General features: G+C 51.7%; 2 protein-coding genes across 10 annotated transcripts in view; both read right to left on the bottom strand.

Moving 5' to 3' along the window:
* Positions 1–10,081, bottom strand: part of AP3D1 (adaptor related protein complex 3 subunit delta 1) — a 45,836-nt gene extending 35,755 nt beyond the window's left edge. The window contains exon 1 of one of the 2 annotated variants that reach the window (XM_030032614.2): positions 9,683–10,081. In XM_030032614.2, coding sequence (XP_029888474.1) covers positions 9,683–9,778 — 96 coding nt within the window. In that variant the 5' untranslated portion in view covers positions 9,779–10,081. The remainder of the gene's footprint in view (positions 1–9,682) is intronic. The other variant, XM_030032615.2, reaches the window with a different exon arrangement.
* A 6,542-nt stretch (positions 10,082–16,623) lies between these two features.
* On the bottom strand, positions 16,624–20,032 carry LOC115349688. Of its 8 annotated transcripts, XM_041128144.1 has the most exons (4): positions 19,249–20,032; positions 18,552–18,719; positions 17,729–18,274; positions 16,624–17,588 (listed from the first exon to the last, which is right to left on the bottom strand). In XM_041128144.1, the coding sequence occupies exons 1-3, from the start codon at positions 19,922–19,924 to the stop codon at positions 18,129–18,131; spliced, it is 990 nt and encodes a 329-aa protein (XP_040984078.1). In that variant the 5' UTR covers positions 19,925–20,032; the 3' UTR covers positions 16,624–17,588; positions 17,729–18,128. The 8 variants fall into 8 exon arrangements, with proteins under 8 accessions (XP_040984078.1, XP_040984075.1, XP_040984076.1 ...); XM_041128141.1 differs by having other exon boundaries at positions 18,552–20,032; XM_041128142.1 differs by having other exon boundaries at positions 17,729–17,819; positions 18,578–20,032.
* Between the last annotated feature and the right edge of the window lie 218 nt (positions 20,033–20,250).

The following is a 20,250-nucleotide window of genomic DNA, read 5'->3' as shown; positions in this document are numbered from 1 at the left end:
TCACTAATCTAACTGAACAACAATTATGTTCCTAGGAAATGTGACTCTCTATGCTATACTTTCATCGGCTGATGAAAAGACACCAACAATTAGAATGGATACCACTGCAGAACCTTTACATTAAATTTAATCATGAAAGCTATTAATTTCCAATACTCTTAAAGAAGCTGTACTTACCTCAGCCATATACAATCTTCTGAAACCAAGAGAAGGCAAACTTGTATTCTTAACTGCTTAGGGTTACAGTCCAGCAAACCAAATGTAGCAGAATCCTCCACCAAAGTCCTTGTCAGGATCCAGCCTCAATACACTGGATCTGCTGCAGCCGATTTGAGATTCAAACCTGTCACTTACTGCAACAGCAAAGTGCTTCCCACCCAGATGAAACATAAAACGTCAGTGAACATTAGTCCCTATTTCTCTTGCACTTTCAGAATTAAATACAGTGTTTTAAGGAAAGGATGATTAACAGTGAACGTCCCAAGTAGCAAGATATGATCCGATATAAATGCGTAACTACACCATTCTAAAACAGAAAAAGTTTGGAATAAGTAGAACATAAAAATAAGTAACTGAAATAAGCACAAAATATGACATTTCTTTCGTTTTAAGCACTGTAGGATTTATTGGGGTTTTGTAGGACTTGGAGAAAAACTCCATGAAATCACGTTGAACATGAGCACATGACAATCTCACATGAGAGTAAGATGCCCACTGCTCCAACTTCCAGAAAAGCAGCAACAACTGCCTCTCCCACCCTTTTTTCCTTTTTTTTTTAAAAATAATCTTAAGAAATACTACCTGTGGAATGCAAGCCATGTGACATGACCATGATGCATAACACAAAAGGCAGTTGCACCACAGACACCTTGTGGAGGCGAAGCAACTTTCAAATTTGTTTGTGCTTCAAGCAGAAGATCCTGTTACAAGCACAGCACACATCAGCTGCCACCTCCTAACTTAGGAAGAAAGCTGGAAAGAAATATGCATCACTTGCCAGGCTTCTATCAAAAACCCCAAAAGCAGTACTTCACATCAACAAACACCACTGAACTAGTCAAACAGAATTTATACACATATAATTGATGACAGTACCTGGAACACAAGCATCATACCATGACAGCACACAGTAAATCAACTGAAGTAACAGCCAAGAGCATAAAAAAGCAAAACATGCTCCTTTCCACTCACTTGAACACAGTGTTAGAGATAAGCATGTTGGATGTTAACTTGTCACACATAACTAAAAATATTATATTATTTAAATACTGCAGAAAAAGCTATTTGAGATAAATAACAGGATCCTTCATTAAGACTACTCCATAGCTGGATTGAAAGAGAATTCCAAGGCACATGCTCCCACACGGTATCCATCTCATAACTAACTTCACTAAAACCATAAACCAAGCAAAGTAGATAAGCATGTAACAGAATATAAGCAATAACTGAGAAATTATACAGCATTCATTTAAGTGGGTTTCCAGCAGCCAAAACAAAATGGTGCAGAGAGTAGTCAGATGCAATAGGGAGCTCAGAAAACATGTTACAACCTGAACGGCATTTTGAAAAAGCCAAGCTTATCTTTCACTCAGCTGTTGATAAACAGTATTGCTACACATGATTTAACATGCCTTAGTTTCCCTTTGCTACCTAGCTTTCCAGGGATTTATTCACTTGTCTTGTAGGTAGCCTTAAGATCCTAGAGCAATGTACTGTTTTCATCAGCGATAAACACTGGAGGCATGACGGTCAACCTTTGCCACTTCATTTGCAGCAGCCTTCTCCTATATTATTTATTAGAAACATGATGCATTATCCACTACCCCCTTGTCTATTACAACCAAAGCGAGATAGCAAGACTCCTTGGCCAAACGACACTGAGGGAGAAATGCAAAAAGTCAATTTACACTTTTTTCTTTTCTTAAAGTTTACTGAAATTATACATACCAACTGAAATTTGGCATGATGCATCCATCTATCCTAAACTGATTCATAAACCAATAAAAACCTTTGAACCATATTTTAAAAATTCAGAGAGATGCTAAGCAAGTAGTGTACACCTACCAGTTTCAGAGGAGATACTAAACAACCCCAAACAAAGCACCACAGTGCCATAAGGCACTGTAGAAAAAACACATACAATCTTCCGAACAGGTATGTAAAACAGAAGGATTCGATTTCAGAAAAGAAACAGATGTAGCGTTGCAGCTGCTTGTCCAAAGTGACTCCAAGCAAGACCCAGGCCAACGCATGCACCCAGACACGCTGAGCACTGCAGCACCCGCAGCATCTCTCCGGGCACCAGGGTGTCCTGGCAGTCTCCCATGGAAAGCGCCTTTTTGGCAGTTTACCCAAAGGCAATTGAAGTATTTCACACAAAAGAGCACCTGTGCAGGAAGCTGCAGCACAGCTACACAAGCCATCCTCTATCACTTCCCCAGGTGGGCTAGTCTGAGATGGTGCAATTAAATGGGTATTAGATAGTAAAACCCAAAACAGTCCAACATAGATCAGCAAGCATGTATCATCAGCGAGGCTCTAGAGATGTCCCTTAATATATCTCCAGTCTGATCACTCCCTTAATATAAGTGTCTCCAGTCTGATCACAATATTTGTTAATTTAATTGCCCAGCTACTAAACAATCCTCAAGGGCCTGTGCTAAATCATACCTGAGCAGACAACTTTTAAAGACCAGAGAAATGCATCAGATAAAAGTGCTTATCCCTGCAAACAAAAGATGTACTCAAACTTTTATTTTTACATTACTATGCAAAAAGCTGTGCAAGTACTTTTAGAACAGATTTTTCAATTTGCTAGTTCCAGACATATTTTTGGGCATAATTTCAGGCTTTGATAAAGGTAGGGTTCATTACAAGCACACGTTTTGTTGTACATATTGGAAATGGTCACTTCCTTCTAAGGAACTAAAGTAGCTATTGTTTCTGAGACTCAGCTGACTGGAAATAGTTCAGAGGGAAACATCACAAAAAGAGATGCTTAATGAGGTATCAATACCATATAAACACGTAACACTGAAAATATGACAAAGATGTAACTCTGATTTATGCAAAGCTATAAGTTCTTCTCATTTACGGAAAAGTAAGGACAATGAATTAAAAGATGGTTTGTGGCCACTGCTGACTTCTTAAATTCAGTACAAATACTTGTGTAATTAAATTTGTTCACCTACTCCCTGCTGTACAGTCATACCACTTGCTTTAAACAACCTTACATTCCTCAAGGCTGAAGATTAGTCACACCACGATAGCTAGAAGTGATATATTTTATCCAGCCTGAATTTGCCATGAAGATCGAGCCCACCGGAAGAAAGTTTCAACATACCCACATTGATGTCTACTTCCCTTTATACACCTTTTAACATAGGAATCTCTCAGCGAAAGCTAACAGGTTTGAACACCTAGGTCATAAAATAAACAACAGTAAAAAGGAAACAGCTAATACAAAAGCCAGCACTCAACCACATAGTCTACAAACTCTGTTTGATCAGCCTACTGGCCAGTGACTGAGGAGGGAAGCCGGTATGAACCAAACGTTTTTTCATGCTCAGTTACACTTCGGTATTCAACAGGACTCGTAAGTATTGTCAGTTATTTTGAACGTATGCTTCTTATTTAAAAAAGCACTCAACTACCTTTATGGGCTACTAACACTACCACTAGCCATGTTATTTTCTGCACCTTTTACCTTACCCAAGTATCTCTACACTTCCTGCCACCTAGATTTAAGCAGACTCCCCTTTAGATTATGAAGCATTTCTGTTTTTCAGCATGAACGACCATGGTTTTTTAATAACCTAAAGAACACAATGCTTCTTTGTAACTGGTCTCATGACTTGGTCTTTCTGATGCAGGTCCTCCCTTGCTGCTCTTCGCATCACACAAGAAATGGGACATGCTATCAAAGAACACTTCTAAGAGAAAAACCTAAAGGTACTCTCAGTGCACCAAATATATTCACTAACCCACATCACAGAGGAAGAGGTTTTTCAGTCACTTTTGTGGACACAGACGACATTAGAGGAAATCACAAAAGGCCCCATTTTCCACACTTAGCACTGACCAAGAGAGCTGCATCAAAAAGCATCAAATAAACAACTCTCTGAAGATGACCACAGTACAGAAATGTAGTTAGTATCTTTATTCTACTTTGATTTTTCTGGCTGTTCTTCCACTGGCCTTGCAAAATGTGCAGTGTATGGGCCACTCCATTCCTTAGGACAAGGTACCAGAAGCTCTTCCTCTCCCCTGGACCTGCCTAGGCAGAATTTTTACTTACACGTGTGAGAAAGCGATCTGTCTGGAGCATTTCAAATCCTCAAAAGAGAGAGCTACAGAAGGATCTGGACTGGGAACAAAGCTATTAGCCCCACTTATGCCACAGTCAATTAAGTAATATTTAACACAGGAGAAAGCAAGAAGCTAATGAAAGGCAGCACTAATGCAAAGCCTCAGCTGCTCTCTGCTTGTAATCACACAAGAAAAAGCCCACATCTTGGCTCATGTTCCACAGCTCCTCCAGGCCCTTTGTTTTCCGTGACACAGCAGGTAAGGCAGGGACACTGTTACACTGGGCCTTGCTACCTTGGAGGCCACTACTACTCTGCTTTTTTACCAATTGGTGTGAGGTCCTTATCCAACCCTCTTTTGTGTATTGTTTCTATTTCCGACTTTGTCTTTTCCAGTGATTCACACGCTCAAAGAATTAACAATAGCAACTCTAGATCCACTTGAAAGTGGGTGGAATAATGAGCTCCCTTCAAAGATATTAACACACATATGACAAGCAGTAACTGATCGAGCATCAGTGACTGAAAGAGCTGTCTGTCATCAATGAACTGCAGATTGCCTAGCAGTTGGGCTGTTTGTTCAGTCTTGGGCACCAACGAGCTTTTTAGCATTCCTCAAAATTCCCCTATTATGTTCCATCCCATATCCTTTACCATTTGACACTAATACTGCAATAGTGGGCTACAGGCCAAGCCATCAGAAAACCCAGCATTAGATTGTCTTCAGCCTTGCTGATGACAGGCTGCACCCAAGAGACCTTTGTGATGTTAAAAGATGCCTCAAAACTCCTTACGCCATGATTTCATCTGAAAACACGTCAGAGAAGTAGCTGGAAGTGTGCAGTCGACCACAGCAGCCCTATATTTAGGGGAACAGGGTTTTTTAACAATACAAGTCCACTGTCTTTGGTTAACAGTCAGTAAGAAACGAGGACACGCTGCCAGTTTGGTAAGCCTGGTCTTTCTAAGCAGTGAAATACATATTTCACAGCACGAACACTCAACACACCTCTCATTTTGCATTATATTATCAACTGAAATTAATTTTTATTTTTTCCAACCAGAAACACCGATTGCTCCTTTCGCTCCTCCAACTTGCTTCTGTACAAAACAACATCTTAAATGTAAACCAGCAACAAGATACTTATCAACAAACACAACACACAAGAAAATGTGAATTTTTTAACAGGCTTTTTCCTGAAAGTATCAACAACCAAAACTCCAAAGTGCTAATCCTGGCACACAAGCAGCAGACTCTCTGAAAGAAGAGGGAGGCAATTTTCTCAAGTTATGAGAGAAGTGCGCAGACTTTTTGTGCAGGACTTTTTTTAACCCCTTCTCCCTCCTTAAGTGCCCTCCAGTAAATCAAAGGCACTTGAAACACAGAGGGCTATGGTCTGAACAGGACAAAGCACCACTCATTTAACATCTCTGTTTCTGTTATTTTATCATCTCAGTTTTACAAAGGAACCCCTCGCCATAGCATCTGACAATAGCTTCCTTGTTGGGACCAACAAACTTCCTAACTGCAAATGCAAAATGCTGTGCAAGAGCCAGAGAGCATAAAAGGATTAGCCCTTCCTTTATTTCACATTCAGGAGAACACCCCTAAACAGAAATAATTTCTCAGTTTGGAATATCTAGGAAAAAATCTGTTCTACTTTTAACAACCTTTGGTACAAGCCACTTCCCCCTTGAGCCTGTTGTGTAGCACATCCATAAAAAGTAGGCACAAAGTGGGAGAAGTTACTCCATACGGGACAAAACCACCTAATAACAGGTGAAAGACTCACTGCTTTCACTACCAAGAAGATTCATTTTCCAAATGAAAGAGAGAATGAGATGTTAGAAGTGAAGGTCAAGGGAGAATGGAATAGGATCAAGTCTTTTTTGCAGGTTTGGCTTTCCCTCAAACTTTGAACTGGCACTGGGAAACACCCCAGGGACTAGAGCATCTGTACAGTGTTGAAAAGTAAACACAACACGTCAAACTAGGAAAAGATCTAATGCTGTTATGCTACCTCATTCCTTCCACACTAGCGTTTACTTCGCAGAAGGATGATGCAGCTCCAATTTTCCCCGGAAGACTGGAAAATAGAGTATGTCTGCACAGAAAAGTGACTGTGTTAACTAACTCCTATCCCTTACCTCTCAACCTTACAGAAGACCATCACTTCAGTTTCAGTGTTTTAAACTAAAATAAATGGGTCAGCTTTGGATACAGATGAGAAACTAAAATGAAAATGGCCTCTGACAGGTAATTAAGCACCCTGCAGCAAGGATGTGAGCTAAAGTGCCGGGCAGCCTCCAGTACCCTCTCAGTTCCTCCAGTGAGCTGAGGAAGACACTTAAAATTTATTGGAAAAGAGCTCTGGTGCTCCATTTACCTCACAACAAGCCTTGGGGTATGCGCTTAAGAGTCACAGCAATACAGGATGAACACATAACCATTAAGCAAGAATGCAGTAGGTCTGTTGAAAAGCTGTATTGAGAAACCCACATCTCAACCAAGGTGACAACCATTTGGAGCATCCTGCACTACAAACACATCCTCGATGCGTCAGTAAAATATCAGATACACTTGCTTGTGATGGTAACTGCGGGAGGAATTGGAAAGGAATAAATCTTACTATCTCCTATCTACCAGGAGATGCTGCCCAAAAAGATGAGGGGACAAAATGATGGCGGGATTTCCGTATGATTAAATTCCAAAAGATAAGAACCAACACATACAACAGAAATTAACCTTCTGCAAAAAGCTTAACTAAATCAGAAGTCAAAGCAATAATCACGCTTTCATTTCTTTCCGCGTCATTTTTATTTAACAACCACAGTACCTCCTTTCCAAAGACATTTCTTTCATAGAGTAATTCTTGTCGAGCTGAGATCAACAGCTAATATCCCTGCCACCAAAGCACACTGCTGTTTGTTTTAAACAAACATGCTCTTCTGAATAGGACAGAGTGTGTGCCTTAAGCTTAGACTCTTATCTTGAGACACACAAATGTTGGCTAACAACTACATTCAGTACCGGAGCAACATTTAATAGATACAAAGAACAATGGAAGCACTGTAGAAAAAGGAGGAAGAATTTTTGCAGCTACTTCCTCTAACATACTATTCTGATTTTGTAACACCACCTGAAAATTAGCAAACATCCATGACCATTGCCTGGGAAGCACTGAATCAACGCCCAGCATCTTAACAGCAGAAAGTTTACAGCCCTCTTCAGCTAGGTGAGCTAGAAAAAGGAACAGTCCTGTGCTGTCTGCAGCCACTCTATGTAATAAAGCAAAATCTTTGAAGGATGCTGAAACAGTCTGTGCTACAGAAGATGCACATTTCATCAGTGCAATGTCTACTGATCAGCTGAACACAACCTGAAGTTCGGGTTTTAATTTTTGCTGTGCACATGAGGATATAAAAAGGAACTACCCCTACAGTTATCTATTTTAAAATCTCACAGCTTGTATTTCAAACTAAAGAGCTACCGTCATGTAAAATACTACCATGCTACAGTCCAACTATTGTAATTGACATCAGCCTCTTTCTTACTTACAGTAAGAGATAACACATTTGCTTTGACCTCACTGAATCCTAGAGTGTGTATACCTGTGTAACAACTTCCGTCAAATATACAGAGCCCTACAAAATTGTCTGAGCAGTATTTTTTCCTAACTCCAAAGGAGATCAAAGCCAATGCATTTTAAATATTTCTTGTCACAGACTAAGAACAAACTTGGTGTGGCTTATGATGCACAGGAACTTTTTAATCCTGTGTAACAGCACTTGCGCTCCTTATGAAGTCCTGGAAAAGGAGCTATTTGTCACAAAATTATTTTAGAAATGAGAACAGTACGTTCAATCTTCCTCAAAGAGGACTGGTGCCCCAAAGGCCTGGACCAGCCTGGACCTTCTTCAGGGGGATCCTCAGAGGTTTGCCAGTTGAAGAAACATTTTCTGTCCTATGCATAAAAGGATAAAGCATATTTACTAAAAGCAGCATAACATACAAACTGGGCCTAAGCACGCTATGGGGAAGTGCTCCATAGAATTACTGTTCACCTGTTCCAGCTCTGAGTGTAACACATTAAGTGTCCACATAAACATGCTGTTTCCACTTCTCCATGTAGTTTCCCACGTTTTGCAGGGCACTGCACACTTCATAGTAGCACTGTCTTCCTCTGTCACCAAATCAATGCCCATAGGTTTAATGTATACTAAAATAAAATTACAAGTTTCCCAGGTATCATCACTAGCAAGTCACCTTGTCCTATGCACAACAGGCTTAAAAGCTATTTGAAAAATCATGTGGTTTTGGAAGTTGGATTTTATGCTCCCATTAAATTAGTTTTCCAACTTAAATATTTGATCTAGTTACAAGATTACAAACTTCCCAGATACTTTCCATAGCTCATACCATTTGGATATTGTACTCTTAGGAACACTGTACTCTACAAATATTTTTAGCCTGTCACTGACTCCACAGCAACTCACTGATATTCCAGCAAAGTGTAACTGTTAGACCATTCATAAGAAAGCTTCTAAGGCCGTGACTACTTACTTGAAGATGAACATAAATGATACCCTTAGTGTCCGTTACTTCCCAATTAACATGTGACACTTCAATGTGGAAAGTCTCACATAACGTGTTCTTGATGACTAATTACTTCACCTATACTAATTTCCTGATCACGTGCCTCTAATACAAGAGAGAATAACAGGCCAACACATGCAACTGCTTTCTGCCTGCAAAAGCTTTGAAACAAGGAAAATACATTTTAGTCAGAACGTATACAACAGGAATAATTTGAAAGCTCAATTATGACTGAACCCAGCCTTCCTGTGTATCAGCTTCACGGTGAAGAATATATAGTTCACTACAGTACTTGACTGTAATGCACTGAAAAGGAATTCCTCTATTTTACATATACATATATATATATATATATGTATCAGGGATCTCACCACCACACTAAATGGGAAAGCGAGTACCAAGCGTGACCCTCCCTTATCCTCCTTTTCAACTCACTGCTCCCCTAACGCCTTCTCGTTCTCCCACAGTCTTTCCCTTTTGGCCTACACCCCAGCATCATCTTCCTCGTTTTGATTCCAGCTTCCACCTTCCCCAAAACAACATCCCCTTTCCAGGGCGGCCAAAGACACCCGGCTGCTTCTGGGCCCTGGCGCAGCCTTCCCTGCGGGGAGCGGGCTGGCGGCGGGCTCCCACCCACCCCCCGGCGGAGCAGGACCTGACCGGGAAACGGGTGACAGCCAGCACGGAGGGATGAGGCGAGCCAGCCCCGGGTGGGAGGCCCAGGCCGGAGCCAAGGGGAGCCGGCAGCCCCACCGCGGCGGGGGCCGGGTCCGCTCACCTCGTCCTCCTTGTGGTTGCGGATTCCGCGCACCAGGTCCTGCAGGTTCTTGTCAAACATGCGGTCGATGCTGCCCTTCACCATCTTCAGCGCCATGGCGGCGGCGGCGGCGGCGGGGTCGGGCCGGGCCGCGGGGCCTGTGCTCGGGGCTGAGGGGCCGGGCCCAGCCGGGAGGGGGGGGGCCGCCGCGGCTCCTGCTACCGCTAGAGCCGGGTAAGACCAGCGGACCCGGGACCGCTCACATCCCGGGCGGGGAGGCGGGGGGGGGCGCGGACGCTGCTCGCCCCCGGCGCGGCGCGGCACAGGGCGGACGGCAGGCAGGGGCGGCCCCGGCGGCCGCGAACCCCAACTCCAGCCTCCGCTCAGCCTCCCCAGCGCCTGACAAAATGGCGGCCGGTCAGCTGAGGGCTCGGCCCCGCCCCCGCCCGCCTAACCACGCCCCCGCGCCCGCCCCAGCCGCGCCCACTCGCCTCTCCGCTCTCCTGCCCCCCCGCCATTCCCCGCTAGGCCACGCCCTTCCACGCCCACGCCGGTCGCGTCACTCCTGCCGCTAACTCCGCCTCCCCCCGACGCCCCGCCCACCGCCTGGCCCCGCCCCCGCAGGTCCCACGTGGCGGGGGGAGCGTGGGCCCGCGGTCCCTCGGTGGGGCCGGCGGGGCTCCGACCGCCCCCCCCCCCCCTTGCCCGTGGGTGTCTTTAACGGCTGGACAACCGATACAGCCAAATTTTGGCATTCTTGCCAAATTTCCCTCGCGGGGACGCGGCTCCGCATGCTGCTGCAGCCCGGGCACCGGCTGCCACCACCCCACGGGGAGCAAGCGCCAACCTCCGTGGCCACTCCAAGTCCCCAACACTCGTGGGGACTTGGGTAGCTGCCTAAATACAGTCACCCATTTCCCCAGGTGACAAGTGCCAGCGTGGGAGAGCGGTGACGGGTGACGATGGGTGATGGGTGATGGGTGACAGGTGACGATGGGTGATGGGTGATGGCCAGGCGGACACGGAGCCGCGTGGGCAGCACCACACACACAGACACGGAGCGGGCAGTGGTTCAGCTTTCCTACGGCCGCAGCTCATCCTCTACCCACGTGCCAAACACCCACATCACCCCGTATGTACACATCTGCCCCGGGGAGGCCGTGTCCCACTGTGGGTGGGTGGTGCGGTGGAACAGGAGAGAGAAAAGAAAATGCAGAGGAGCTGCTCCCCCACCCTTCCTCTCCAGAGCGAGATTCCAGCATCTGGGAAAGGAAAGGAATAAACGGAAAGGAGCTTGAAGATGAAAAGGAGACGTAACCTTGCCAAGACCTGCTTGGGCTTTTGAGCCGCTTTACGACAGTGGGAAGGAAAAGGGTTTCTGTTTGCTTCCAGTATTTTTCCCCTTTGTTCTCTGTCTTCAGATTCTGACTTACTGCTTGTTTTTGTTGGACCCTGACAGAAGAACGGAGTCCATGGGTTTGTTTTTGTTTTGTTCAGAAATAGCTACACGCATCGGTCCCTACGCATTAGGTTTCCCTTTTTAAGGGAAAAAGTCAAAAGGGTAAGAGTTTTGTTCATAGGAGTCCTTGTAGTACGGATAACATCCAGGTACCTCGGCTGAGGCGGTGGGTTGGGAAGGGGTGGCCGTGCCCACCCGTGCTGCCACCGTCCCCTGCAGCTGTCCCCCTGCCTCTGCCAGTGTGCCGGCCCTGCCCTCCAAGGGGCTTTGCCAAAAAACCTTGCGAAAAGCCCTGGTTCTAACCCAGACCATTTCAGCGGCTCAGTTGGAGCCCAGGCCCACACACCGTCACATCGTCACACCTGCAGGACGGGTCCAGGCGTGGAGGCCCAGGCTGGGAGATGCAACACCGCAACGAACTTCCCCACCACCACCACTAACGAACCCCGCGCTGCAGAGAGGGACCCATGCAGGGTGGCTGCTGCAGCACCCCCGAGCAGGGGGCTGGGGACCGAGTGCACGGGGAAAGTCTCCTATAGAAGGATTTGGACCCAGGATTTCGTTCCCCCCAGACTGAGTTTCCAAGGATTTCTCCTCCTGGTGTGACCTGACCTGGTTCAGCCTTAAAAATTTGGGGCAGTAATGACTTTTTTATTCTTCTTCCTCCAAACACTGGATGGTTTGAAATTCCCTTACGATCATCCTTAATTAAGAGCATGGCTCTAACCTTAATCTTTGCCACAGGTAATATTTAAAGTCCTTAAAATTCCCAGCTTCTTGTCTCATGGCTTTTGCAGCTCGCATTTTTTTTTTTTAATACATAACGCCACCTTCTGTTTTTGCTGTTGTAATTTCGCAGGCAGCTTTCTTGAGGAAGGAACTTTCCCACTCCCAGCTGTGTCTCCTCCTGCCACTGGCAGCGAGCATCCCTAAGGGATGCTGTGCCATGGGAGAGCTCTAGCGATGCACTACCGAGTCCCGGTGTCTGTCCATGGGAAAACACAAGCCTGGCCATCGCATCCCTGATGGAACTGGACCTGGGCTGCTCAGTTCAGGGCCTGATCCTGCTTTCCCCCCAAAAGGCAATGCTTCTGTGAGTTTTCTTGCCATCTTGCGGGGCTCCCCTGTCCCGGCACTCGGAGTGCTCCATAGGTTTCGCTGCCCAGACTCCATCCCAATGAGGTTTAACGAGATTTAGCTTGTTTTATGTTAATTGCTGTCTTTGTGTGAACAGATGTGGGGGAAAGAAACACGAAATTGGTGCTATTCAACCTCCAAGGGCAAAAATAGGATCTTTTACAAAAGCTGGACTCAGGCTGGGCTCCAGCAACGCTGCAGCACCAGAATGACCCCAGGACTGTGATGCTGGACCAGCCAGGCCCAGTGTCACCAGTCCCAGGGCCACATACCTCCACTGTCCCATCCCCAAAAGAGGGGCAGATGCGGGCAGGGTTCACCCAGTGCCTGGCCAAGGGCAAGGGCTGCGGCAGCCCGAGCATAGCTGGTGCTTTCGGGTGCCAGGTCTCGCGGTGCTACTGCCCTGTGGCATGTCCCTGCCCCTCGCTGCTGGCCCAGGCACAAGCAGGGTGATGGGTGCCTGAGCTGGGGTGATGGGTGCCCATATTGGGGTGCCTGTGTTAGGGTGAGCCTGCTGGGATACCCATATTGGGGTGCCCCATATTGGGGTGCCCCATGTTGGGGTGCCTGTGATGGTGTGCCTGTGTTCAGGTGACTGTCCTGGGGTGCCCCATGCCAGAGTGCCCATATTGGGGTGCCCATGTTGGAGTGTCCTTGACAGGATGCCTGTGATGGGGTGACTGTGCCAGGGTGCCTGCGTCAGGGTGCCCTGTCCCCAGGTGACCACACTGGGGTGCCCATGTCGGAGTGCCTGTGCCGGGGTGCCCATATTGGGGTGCCCCATGCCGAGGTGCCCGTGACAGCATGCCTGTGATGGGATGCCCATTTTGGGATGCCCATGCCGGAGTGCCCCATACCCAGCTGCCTATATTGGGCTGCCCTTGCCAGGATGCCCTTCCCGGGGTGCCTATATTGGGGTGCCCGTGTCAAGGTGCCCCGTGCCAGGGTGCCCGTGATGGGGTCCCCGTTTTGGGGAGCTCGGGTGTTGCTCTGGCACAGCCCCCGCCCACGGTCCCGCTCCGCTGCCACCCGCGACCGGCGGCCCCTGCCCGGTGCTGCGCTCCGGCCCCCGCGAGATGGCGCCGGCGGCCCGGGAGAGCGGAGGTGGCGGTGGGACACGCATACACACACACGACACACACGACACACACGACACGACCTGCCGGGGGTGGGGGACACGCGTGGGGTGGCCGGTGTCGGGAGGCAGGGAGTGACCCGCCTTTGGGCGATGGGTGCCCCGCGTTTGGGTGGGGGAGCTGGGTGCTCCGTGTTTAGGTGCTGGGTGCCCCGTGTTTAGGTGCTGGGTGCGCTGCGTTTGGGCGACGGGTGCCCCATCTTTGGGTGGGGGTGATGGGTGTTCATGTTTGGGTGCCCCATGTTTGGGTGGGGGTGATGGGTACCCCATGTTTGAGTAATGGGTGCCCCATCTTTGGCTCACCCATATTAGGGTGGGGGTGATGGGTGTCCTGTGTTGGGTGACGGGTGAGCTGTGGGGTGGGGGCAGCCGGTGTCCCCGCGGGCCAGGCACGGAGCAGGGCACAGGGCCAGCCGGCGCCGCGGGGACAAGGGACCCATTCAGGCGGCTGCATGTGCCGCGGCTGCTTTCGGCTGCTCCGGGCCCTGCCGCGGGCGACTTGGGTCTGGCGCTGCGCTGCACGCACAGCCGGGACAGCACCCTCACCCCCCCCACCCTCCCAGCACCTTTGTACCTCCACGGCCCCCTCTGAAATGGGGGTGCAGAGCTGGACGCAGCGGGGATGGTGCCGTCCCAGAGCAGGGATGGATCCCGAGGATTAAATACCGCAGCCTCGTGCTCAAAAATGCCACATCTGATTTCTCGCTTGAAATTTGTTGCAAACGACGCCAACCTGGCAAGCTGGAGGCTGGCGAGAATGTGCCAGAACCTGCGGAAAGCTCGGTGCTGGGTGCCCCCAGCCCCGGCTGCCTTCACCGGGGAGGGCAGGGGGTGCCAGGCTCGGCCAAGAGGCATGTTGGGGACAAAAGCTGCCCGGCTGCTTGAGCCAGCTCTGAGCTTGCAAGCTCCAAGCACTGGGAGCAAAAAAGGGTGACCGAGGTGGGAGGCAGCTGCGGGGACCCCCCCCCCCAGCCCTCCTGCGGGACCTGGTTTGGCCTCTGTCCCCGTGCGGGGTCACGGCTGTGCCAGGGGCTGGGGCAGGGCAGAGGGTCCCCGTACGGATCCTGCGGCCCTGGGGATCTCTCCAGCAGTGTGGTGTTTGCTAATGCACATCAGGGCTGCGGTGCCGGGCGATTCAAGCTCCAGCAGAGCCTAAAAGGATGAAATTGGGGTTGTTTTTCTGTGGCAAAGCAGAGCTCTGACAGAAACCTCCCAGGGCAGGGCAGGAGGCAGCTGGGATGGGCTTCCCTGACCCCAGGCTGTGCTGGGGGTTTCAGCTGCTCGGCAGCCCCCGAGCAAATTCCAGTCCAGCTCCGCAATGCCCAGTCGGCCTCAGCCCACAACAACCATGTCAGCATTCTCGCAGAGCTGGGTTTTCCAGCAACAACCAAACAAGTGGGTGTGAATGGGTGCAGGCACACACCCGGGAGATGCCGGGTTCCCAGATTTCGGGGGCCGCACGCGCCAGAGAGTCCTGGGCTCAGAGCAAAGGCGAGAGCCACCATTTTGTGCCTGCACGTTGCACTCAGCAGCGAGGGAAACGCCTTTGGGGTTTGAACTCCGGTGCAGCTGGGTTTGGGCTTTCCCAGGACGCCTGGCCGTGTCACCGCTCGCCCACTGGGTTAATCCCCCACCCGCGGGGTGGCCGGCTGCTCTTTCCCCCACGTCCCACCACAGCCTGGCTCCCTGCCGGGCCCGGGTGCCACCGCGCGGTGACTCGCCGGCACACGGGCAAGCCCACACAGGAGGCAGCAGCCCACGAGCACGGAGCCAGGGCACGGCTCCGATTCAGAGATGCCTTCCTTCGGGCTGCTCAGCGTGGGGGCACGGAGCCCGGAGGAGGTTAATGGCAGCCGGGGAAGTTTCCCTCCTCCCTGTGCTCCCAGCACCCAGCCCAGCCTGGCGGTGATCCCCTACGGGAGCAGGATCCCAGGGCTGCGGGGCAGAGCCCTTAATCCCGGGAGTGCGGATCTGCCCTAAGGACAAGGAAAGGGGAAAGTTTGGTAGGGTCACTGCAGCCCGAGGGGATGGGGTCCGGGGGGACGGTTGGGACACAGGGTTTGTTTGCAGCCAGGGCGGTGCACAGGGAAGGGCAGCAGGAGGGGACGGGCTCCGTGATGCCCCGGTGCATGTATGGGATCCAGTCTTTGCTGTTTGGAGGGGAGAGCTGGGAGGGTGTCGCATCCCACCAGTCCCAGTGCTTCCCCCACTCCATACTGGCTCCTGATGGGGGACCTCCTGGCCGGCCGTGCAACCCTCTGCACCCCCCAGGGCTGAAAAATGCCGAGGCAGCCGCAGCACCCGTGGGGGTAGCCAGCGGGTGCCCTACGGCCCCAGCAGCAGGGACGCCAGGGACAGGCACCGCAGCCCTCGTGGGGCGCGTGGCCGTCGCAGCAAGGGGAACGCAGATCTGCAGGGCACTGCGCACCCAGCCACGCTGGAGATGGGATCGGTCTGGGCTTGTTCCAGTGGAAACATCCCCGTTAACTTCGGTGGGGTTTGGGTCTGGTCCAGGGGGGCTGAGCAGAGCCAGCGATTTGGCCGACATCGGCTGTGCCTGGTGTGGCGGCAGGCTGACAGTCCCCCCGGCTTTTTCCATCTTGTTCCCCAGTAAATTTGGGGCTCTGGCTCCTGATGTACAGTGCTCCTATCCCTGGGCGAGGGCGGCTCCAGCAGTGGCAGCCACCTCTCAGTGAGCAGAAAAGTCCCCAAACTGGGCTCAAACGGACCAGTTTCCAGGACCAGACTGGGGATATTCATGACCTAAAAGGGCTTTATCCTGCCCGGACCTTTGCCGGCACCAGCACAGCCATGGTGCCTGTCGCCCGCCCTGGTCCCCAGCGTTAACACCGCTTCTGCATCCCGAGAGGAAACTGTTGCATCATTTTGTTGTTGTGGCAACTGCAGCCGGAGCATCCCCGGAGAGATTTGGCCCAGGGAGCTGCCGGGACAGATGGAAAGGACAGATGCTGCTCCATCATGTGGAAGGGAACTCACCGGCATGATGCAGGATTGACCCCGGGAAATTAAAGTGGGGCTTGGCAAATTGCACGTGGGCCATTTTGCAAGGAGGGGAAGGGAAGCTCTGCGCGGCCAGGTTTGCATTCATGTTGTCAAACGTCCTGCCTTATTTCACGGGGCCATCGAAAGGCTAACGGGGGACTGAGATGTGCAGTTCCAGCTGGGGTTAAACAGCTTAACTGCTCCATGAAACGAGCTGTGCAATGGGAGCCATTTGCAGAGCCTGACTTTTATTGGTCCTACCACGAAACAGTGAACAGAGCTTGGCTGTGCTCCAGGCTTCAGGGGGAGAGAAGGAAAAACCACGTACCACGAAGGGCACCAGTAACCCCGTCCCAGGAGAGACTGAATTAGAAATAAACAGAAAGATGTGTACCCAGAATGAGAGGATGCTTTTGCAGGGCTGGGCTGTCAGAGCAGGGAGCTGCCCCCATGCCCTGGGGCTATGGACCACCAACGGCAGGCGTTATGGGGGCAAAGGCACGGGGCTCCGGTTGGAATATTTAATCTGATGGGAACAGACTTGCCCGCATTAACCTGCCTCGTGATCTAACTTGTTATTGTCAACTAAATTGGGTCAATACTCAAGATGAGACACTGCTGAAAAGGCAAGTTTCCGGAGGAGCTGACGTGCACCTTGAGCCCCCGCGCCCACCTTGGCCCCCACCCCGCAGCCAACCACTCACCCCAGCGGTGCCACGTCGGCCGCGAGGGTCGATGTACCCACGAGCGCGGCGGCATGCCGCTGCGGGAAGCTGATCCCACGGCCCCGAGGGGAATAACGCCAGCGTGGGAAAGAGCTCAGGAGGTACCTTTGCATGTGGCTTGTGCAAGGTGCGCTCGGAGCATCGCTTGTGCAAACCGTCCTTGGTGCATTAATGCCCTCCCTGCAGCCCACCCATGCCGGCAGGAGCTGGGATTCCCTGTTCTGCTCCTGGGGGTCCCCAGGTGGGGCCCAGGCTGCTGCGTGGGAGCAGAGGTGGGACGTGGGAGCGGTGGAACAGGAGGGACTGCTGGCCGGCTGCCCGTCAGCCTCCGCAGGGCTGGGTGCCAGCTGTACGCTGTACCTGGCTCCTGCCAGGGAAACCTCCCTTCTCCAGCGCCCCAGAACCGCAGCTGCGTGCGGGGAGCTGCACAGCACTTCCCAGTTCCTCCCTCAGTCAAACCTGGTTTACCTGGTGGCAGCAAAAAAAAAAAAAAAAAAAAAAATTCAGCTCTGAATTATGCCGGCACGGAACCGGGAGCTGCAGCCAGCGGGGGATGCAGCAGGGGCAGCAAACCCAGGGAGGAGACAGGCACCTCTCCCCCCGCAAACCTCTGCACCAGCAAAATCCAACAGCTGCTGATTTCGGAGCCGGTCGTGGGACTCTGGAGCTGGCAAAGCTGCAGGTCACTGCCTGATGCCCCTGAAAAATCATCGGCCCATGGAGCCCCGGCAGTACATGGCAGGTCCCGCTGCAGCGCAGAGCTGAGCTGCGGGCAAGCATGGGGACAAGCAGGCAAAAAAGACCCAAAAAAGCAAAATTTCAGAGCTGTCGAAGGGGGCAGAGCCGGCTCCCACCTCTTGGCGGCCAGTTCAGCTCACTGAACTGGCAGAAAACAAGGCATTGCCCTTGCTCGCTTCCCTCTCTTTGCCCGGATGGAAAACTCAGAGAAATCAGTGAAAAAAAGATTTTCTGGTTAGGGCAGGTGTTTCAAAAATTACCTGCTCTTCGCTACCTGCCAGAAGATATCGGCGCTGGTGCTGAAGCCGTGCACGGCAGCCAGATGGCCGGGCGCAGGCTGGGGCTGTCCGGGAAACCCTTGTAGCTTCGATACCTCTTTATTAGCAGCCCAGGAGCCTGCTTGGGCCACACAAGGACTTTGACGACAAACTGATTAAAGACCAACCTAACGAACTCAAAGAGAATTCTTTAAACGGAGCCTGCTGTGCCTCGGAGAACTCCTGCCATGTCTATTTATTTAAATTTAATGGAATTTTTGTGGTAAGCTAATTAAATATGAATTGATTATTTAAGAGGCAGTCAGAGCAGTTTAAGCACTGCTGACTTGATGATTTTAGTGTTTTCTTTAGAAAAGCGTTCCTAGTTATGTAGCTTTCTGCACGTATGGACATTTAAGGGGGAAAAAAAGGATACAAAGAGAAGAGTGGCCAAGTTTGGACTTGGACTCGGAGGCATTTCTGGATGAGGGAGCAACCTGCGGTGGGGACAGGAGCAGGGGCACGTCCCAGCCCGAGGTCTCGGTCGCAGGGCTGCGCAGTCGCCTCCAGCAAACGGCTGCTCGTCTCAGCTGAAGGCAGCGACCTGTCAAGAAATACAAGTGTTAAATAATGCACAAAATACCTTGCCAAAAAATAGCCCGCTCTGGCACGCTGCAGCTCCGGGATGCATTTCAGGCACGGTGCATGCCCCTGCCCTCCCACGCCGTGCTGTCGGGGCGATGGGAGCAGGAACATGACAGCCACAGGCTGCGACCCCAAACATGATGCGGGTTTTCAGCCCAAATATTGGACGTTCCCGTGCGTCGCTGAGGCGGAGGGAGCAGGATCCCAAAAGACTTTGCAGACACCCACCGAACGCGGGTGGCCTTGCCCGGCCCCGGAGCTGCAGCCCAGCGCAGGAGGAGAGCGGGTGCGATCGCACCGAAGCAGGGGTACCGCCGGCTGGTGCCGAAGCCCGGCTCCGTGGCAGGCGGCACCCCGACCTCCCCAGCATGTTTGTGGCTGACCCACATCCTCTCCAGCAGGATAAAAGGAAGATAAGATTAATAAGCTGGGGGACAACAGCCAGAAGAGACAGATGGCAAAAGGATCCTGCCACGAGCTGTGTTTACCTGTCTTTGGCTGAGAAAGCGAGAAACCAAGTGGGGGTGTTACCAACCCCACGCCTGCATTGCAGGGAGGAAGTTCCCAGCACAACTTCCACTGCCAGTTTGATGGGGAAAGGCTGATTTTCCTTCCAGAAGGCGTCTGGCTCCGCTGCACCCGGCTGCAGGTCAAGCTGCACCGCAGAGACCTGGCTCGCCGATGCCCGACCGGGCTGTGGGTGCCTCCCCGGGACGCTCTTGACCCACAGGGACGCTCATCCCCGGCAGACACGGGCTCGCTGCTGCTCTTCCAGCACTCAAATGGAAACCAGCACCCGGCGCGGTGTGGCCATGCCCCAGCCCCATCCGGCAGCGGGATGCGAGCGGAGGCGGGCGGCGAGGGTGCGGGTGCTGTGCTGGGTGCTCTTCCCTTGGGGTCACTCGCTGCTGAGCTGGGGGCCGGAGAGCCCCGATGCGCTGGAAGCTGCAGCCTGGGGATGCACTGGTGTGCCACGGGCTGAAAACCACTTAAAAAAAAAATCACCTGCTGGGAAAAAACCAGCTGCTTTCGAGGGTGACAGAGGAGCAAGCGGCTGGAAGGCTCTGAACCGACCCGAGGGTGCGGGTGCTTCACCTGCGAGAGCTCTGGGTGCACCGACATCACCCAGCTGGAAACACTCCTTCGCCAGAGCAGGGACCGCATCTGGCGGCCGAGACCGGCTCAAGCTGTCGCGATGCGGTGACGGCAGCTCCCCAGGTCCTGCTCCGACCTTCGGCATGGACCCTGCCTTTCGGGGACGGGTATTTTTCCGGAGGGATCACGCATGTGCACCCCAAAGGACACCCCCCCCCCCCCCGGGGCTCTGCGGGCAGGCACGCGCCTTGCCAGGAGCCGGCATCTCCGCGGAGGGCGGCCGAGCCGTCGGTGGGTGTCGGGGTGCACCGTCCCTTTGCCAAGGTGCAAGCGTGGGGTGAGGTGACCCCCGTGTCGCCGGCGGGTGGGACTCCCGCATCGCCCGCCCCGGCTGC

The sequence above is a fragment of the Aquila chrysaetos genome, chromosome 12 (assembly GCF_900496995.4).
Source record: "Aquila chrysaetos chrysaetos chromosome 12, bAquChr1.4, whole genome shotgun sequence".
NCBI classification, from domain to species: Eukaryota; Metazoa; Chordata; class Aves; order Accipitriformes; family Accipitridae; genus Aquila; species Aquila chrysaetos.
The sequence above is the reverse complement of the archived record's forward strand: the minus strand, read 5'-3'. Positions and strand labels throughout refer to the sequence as shown.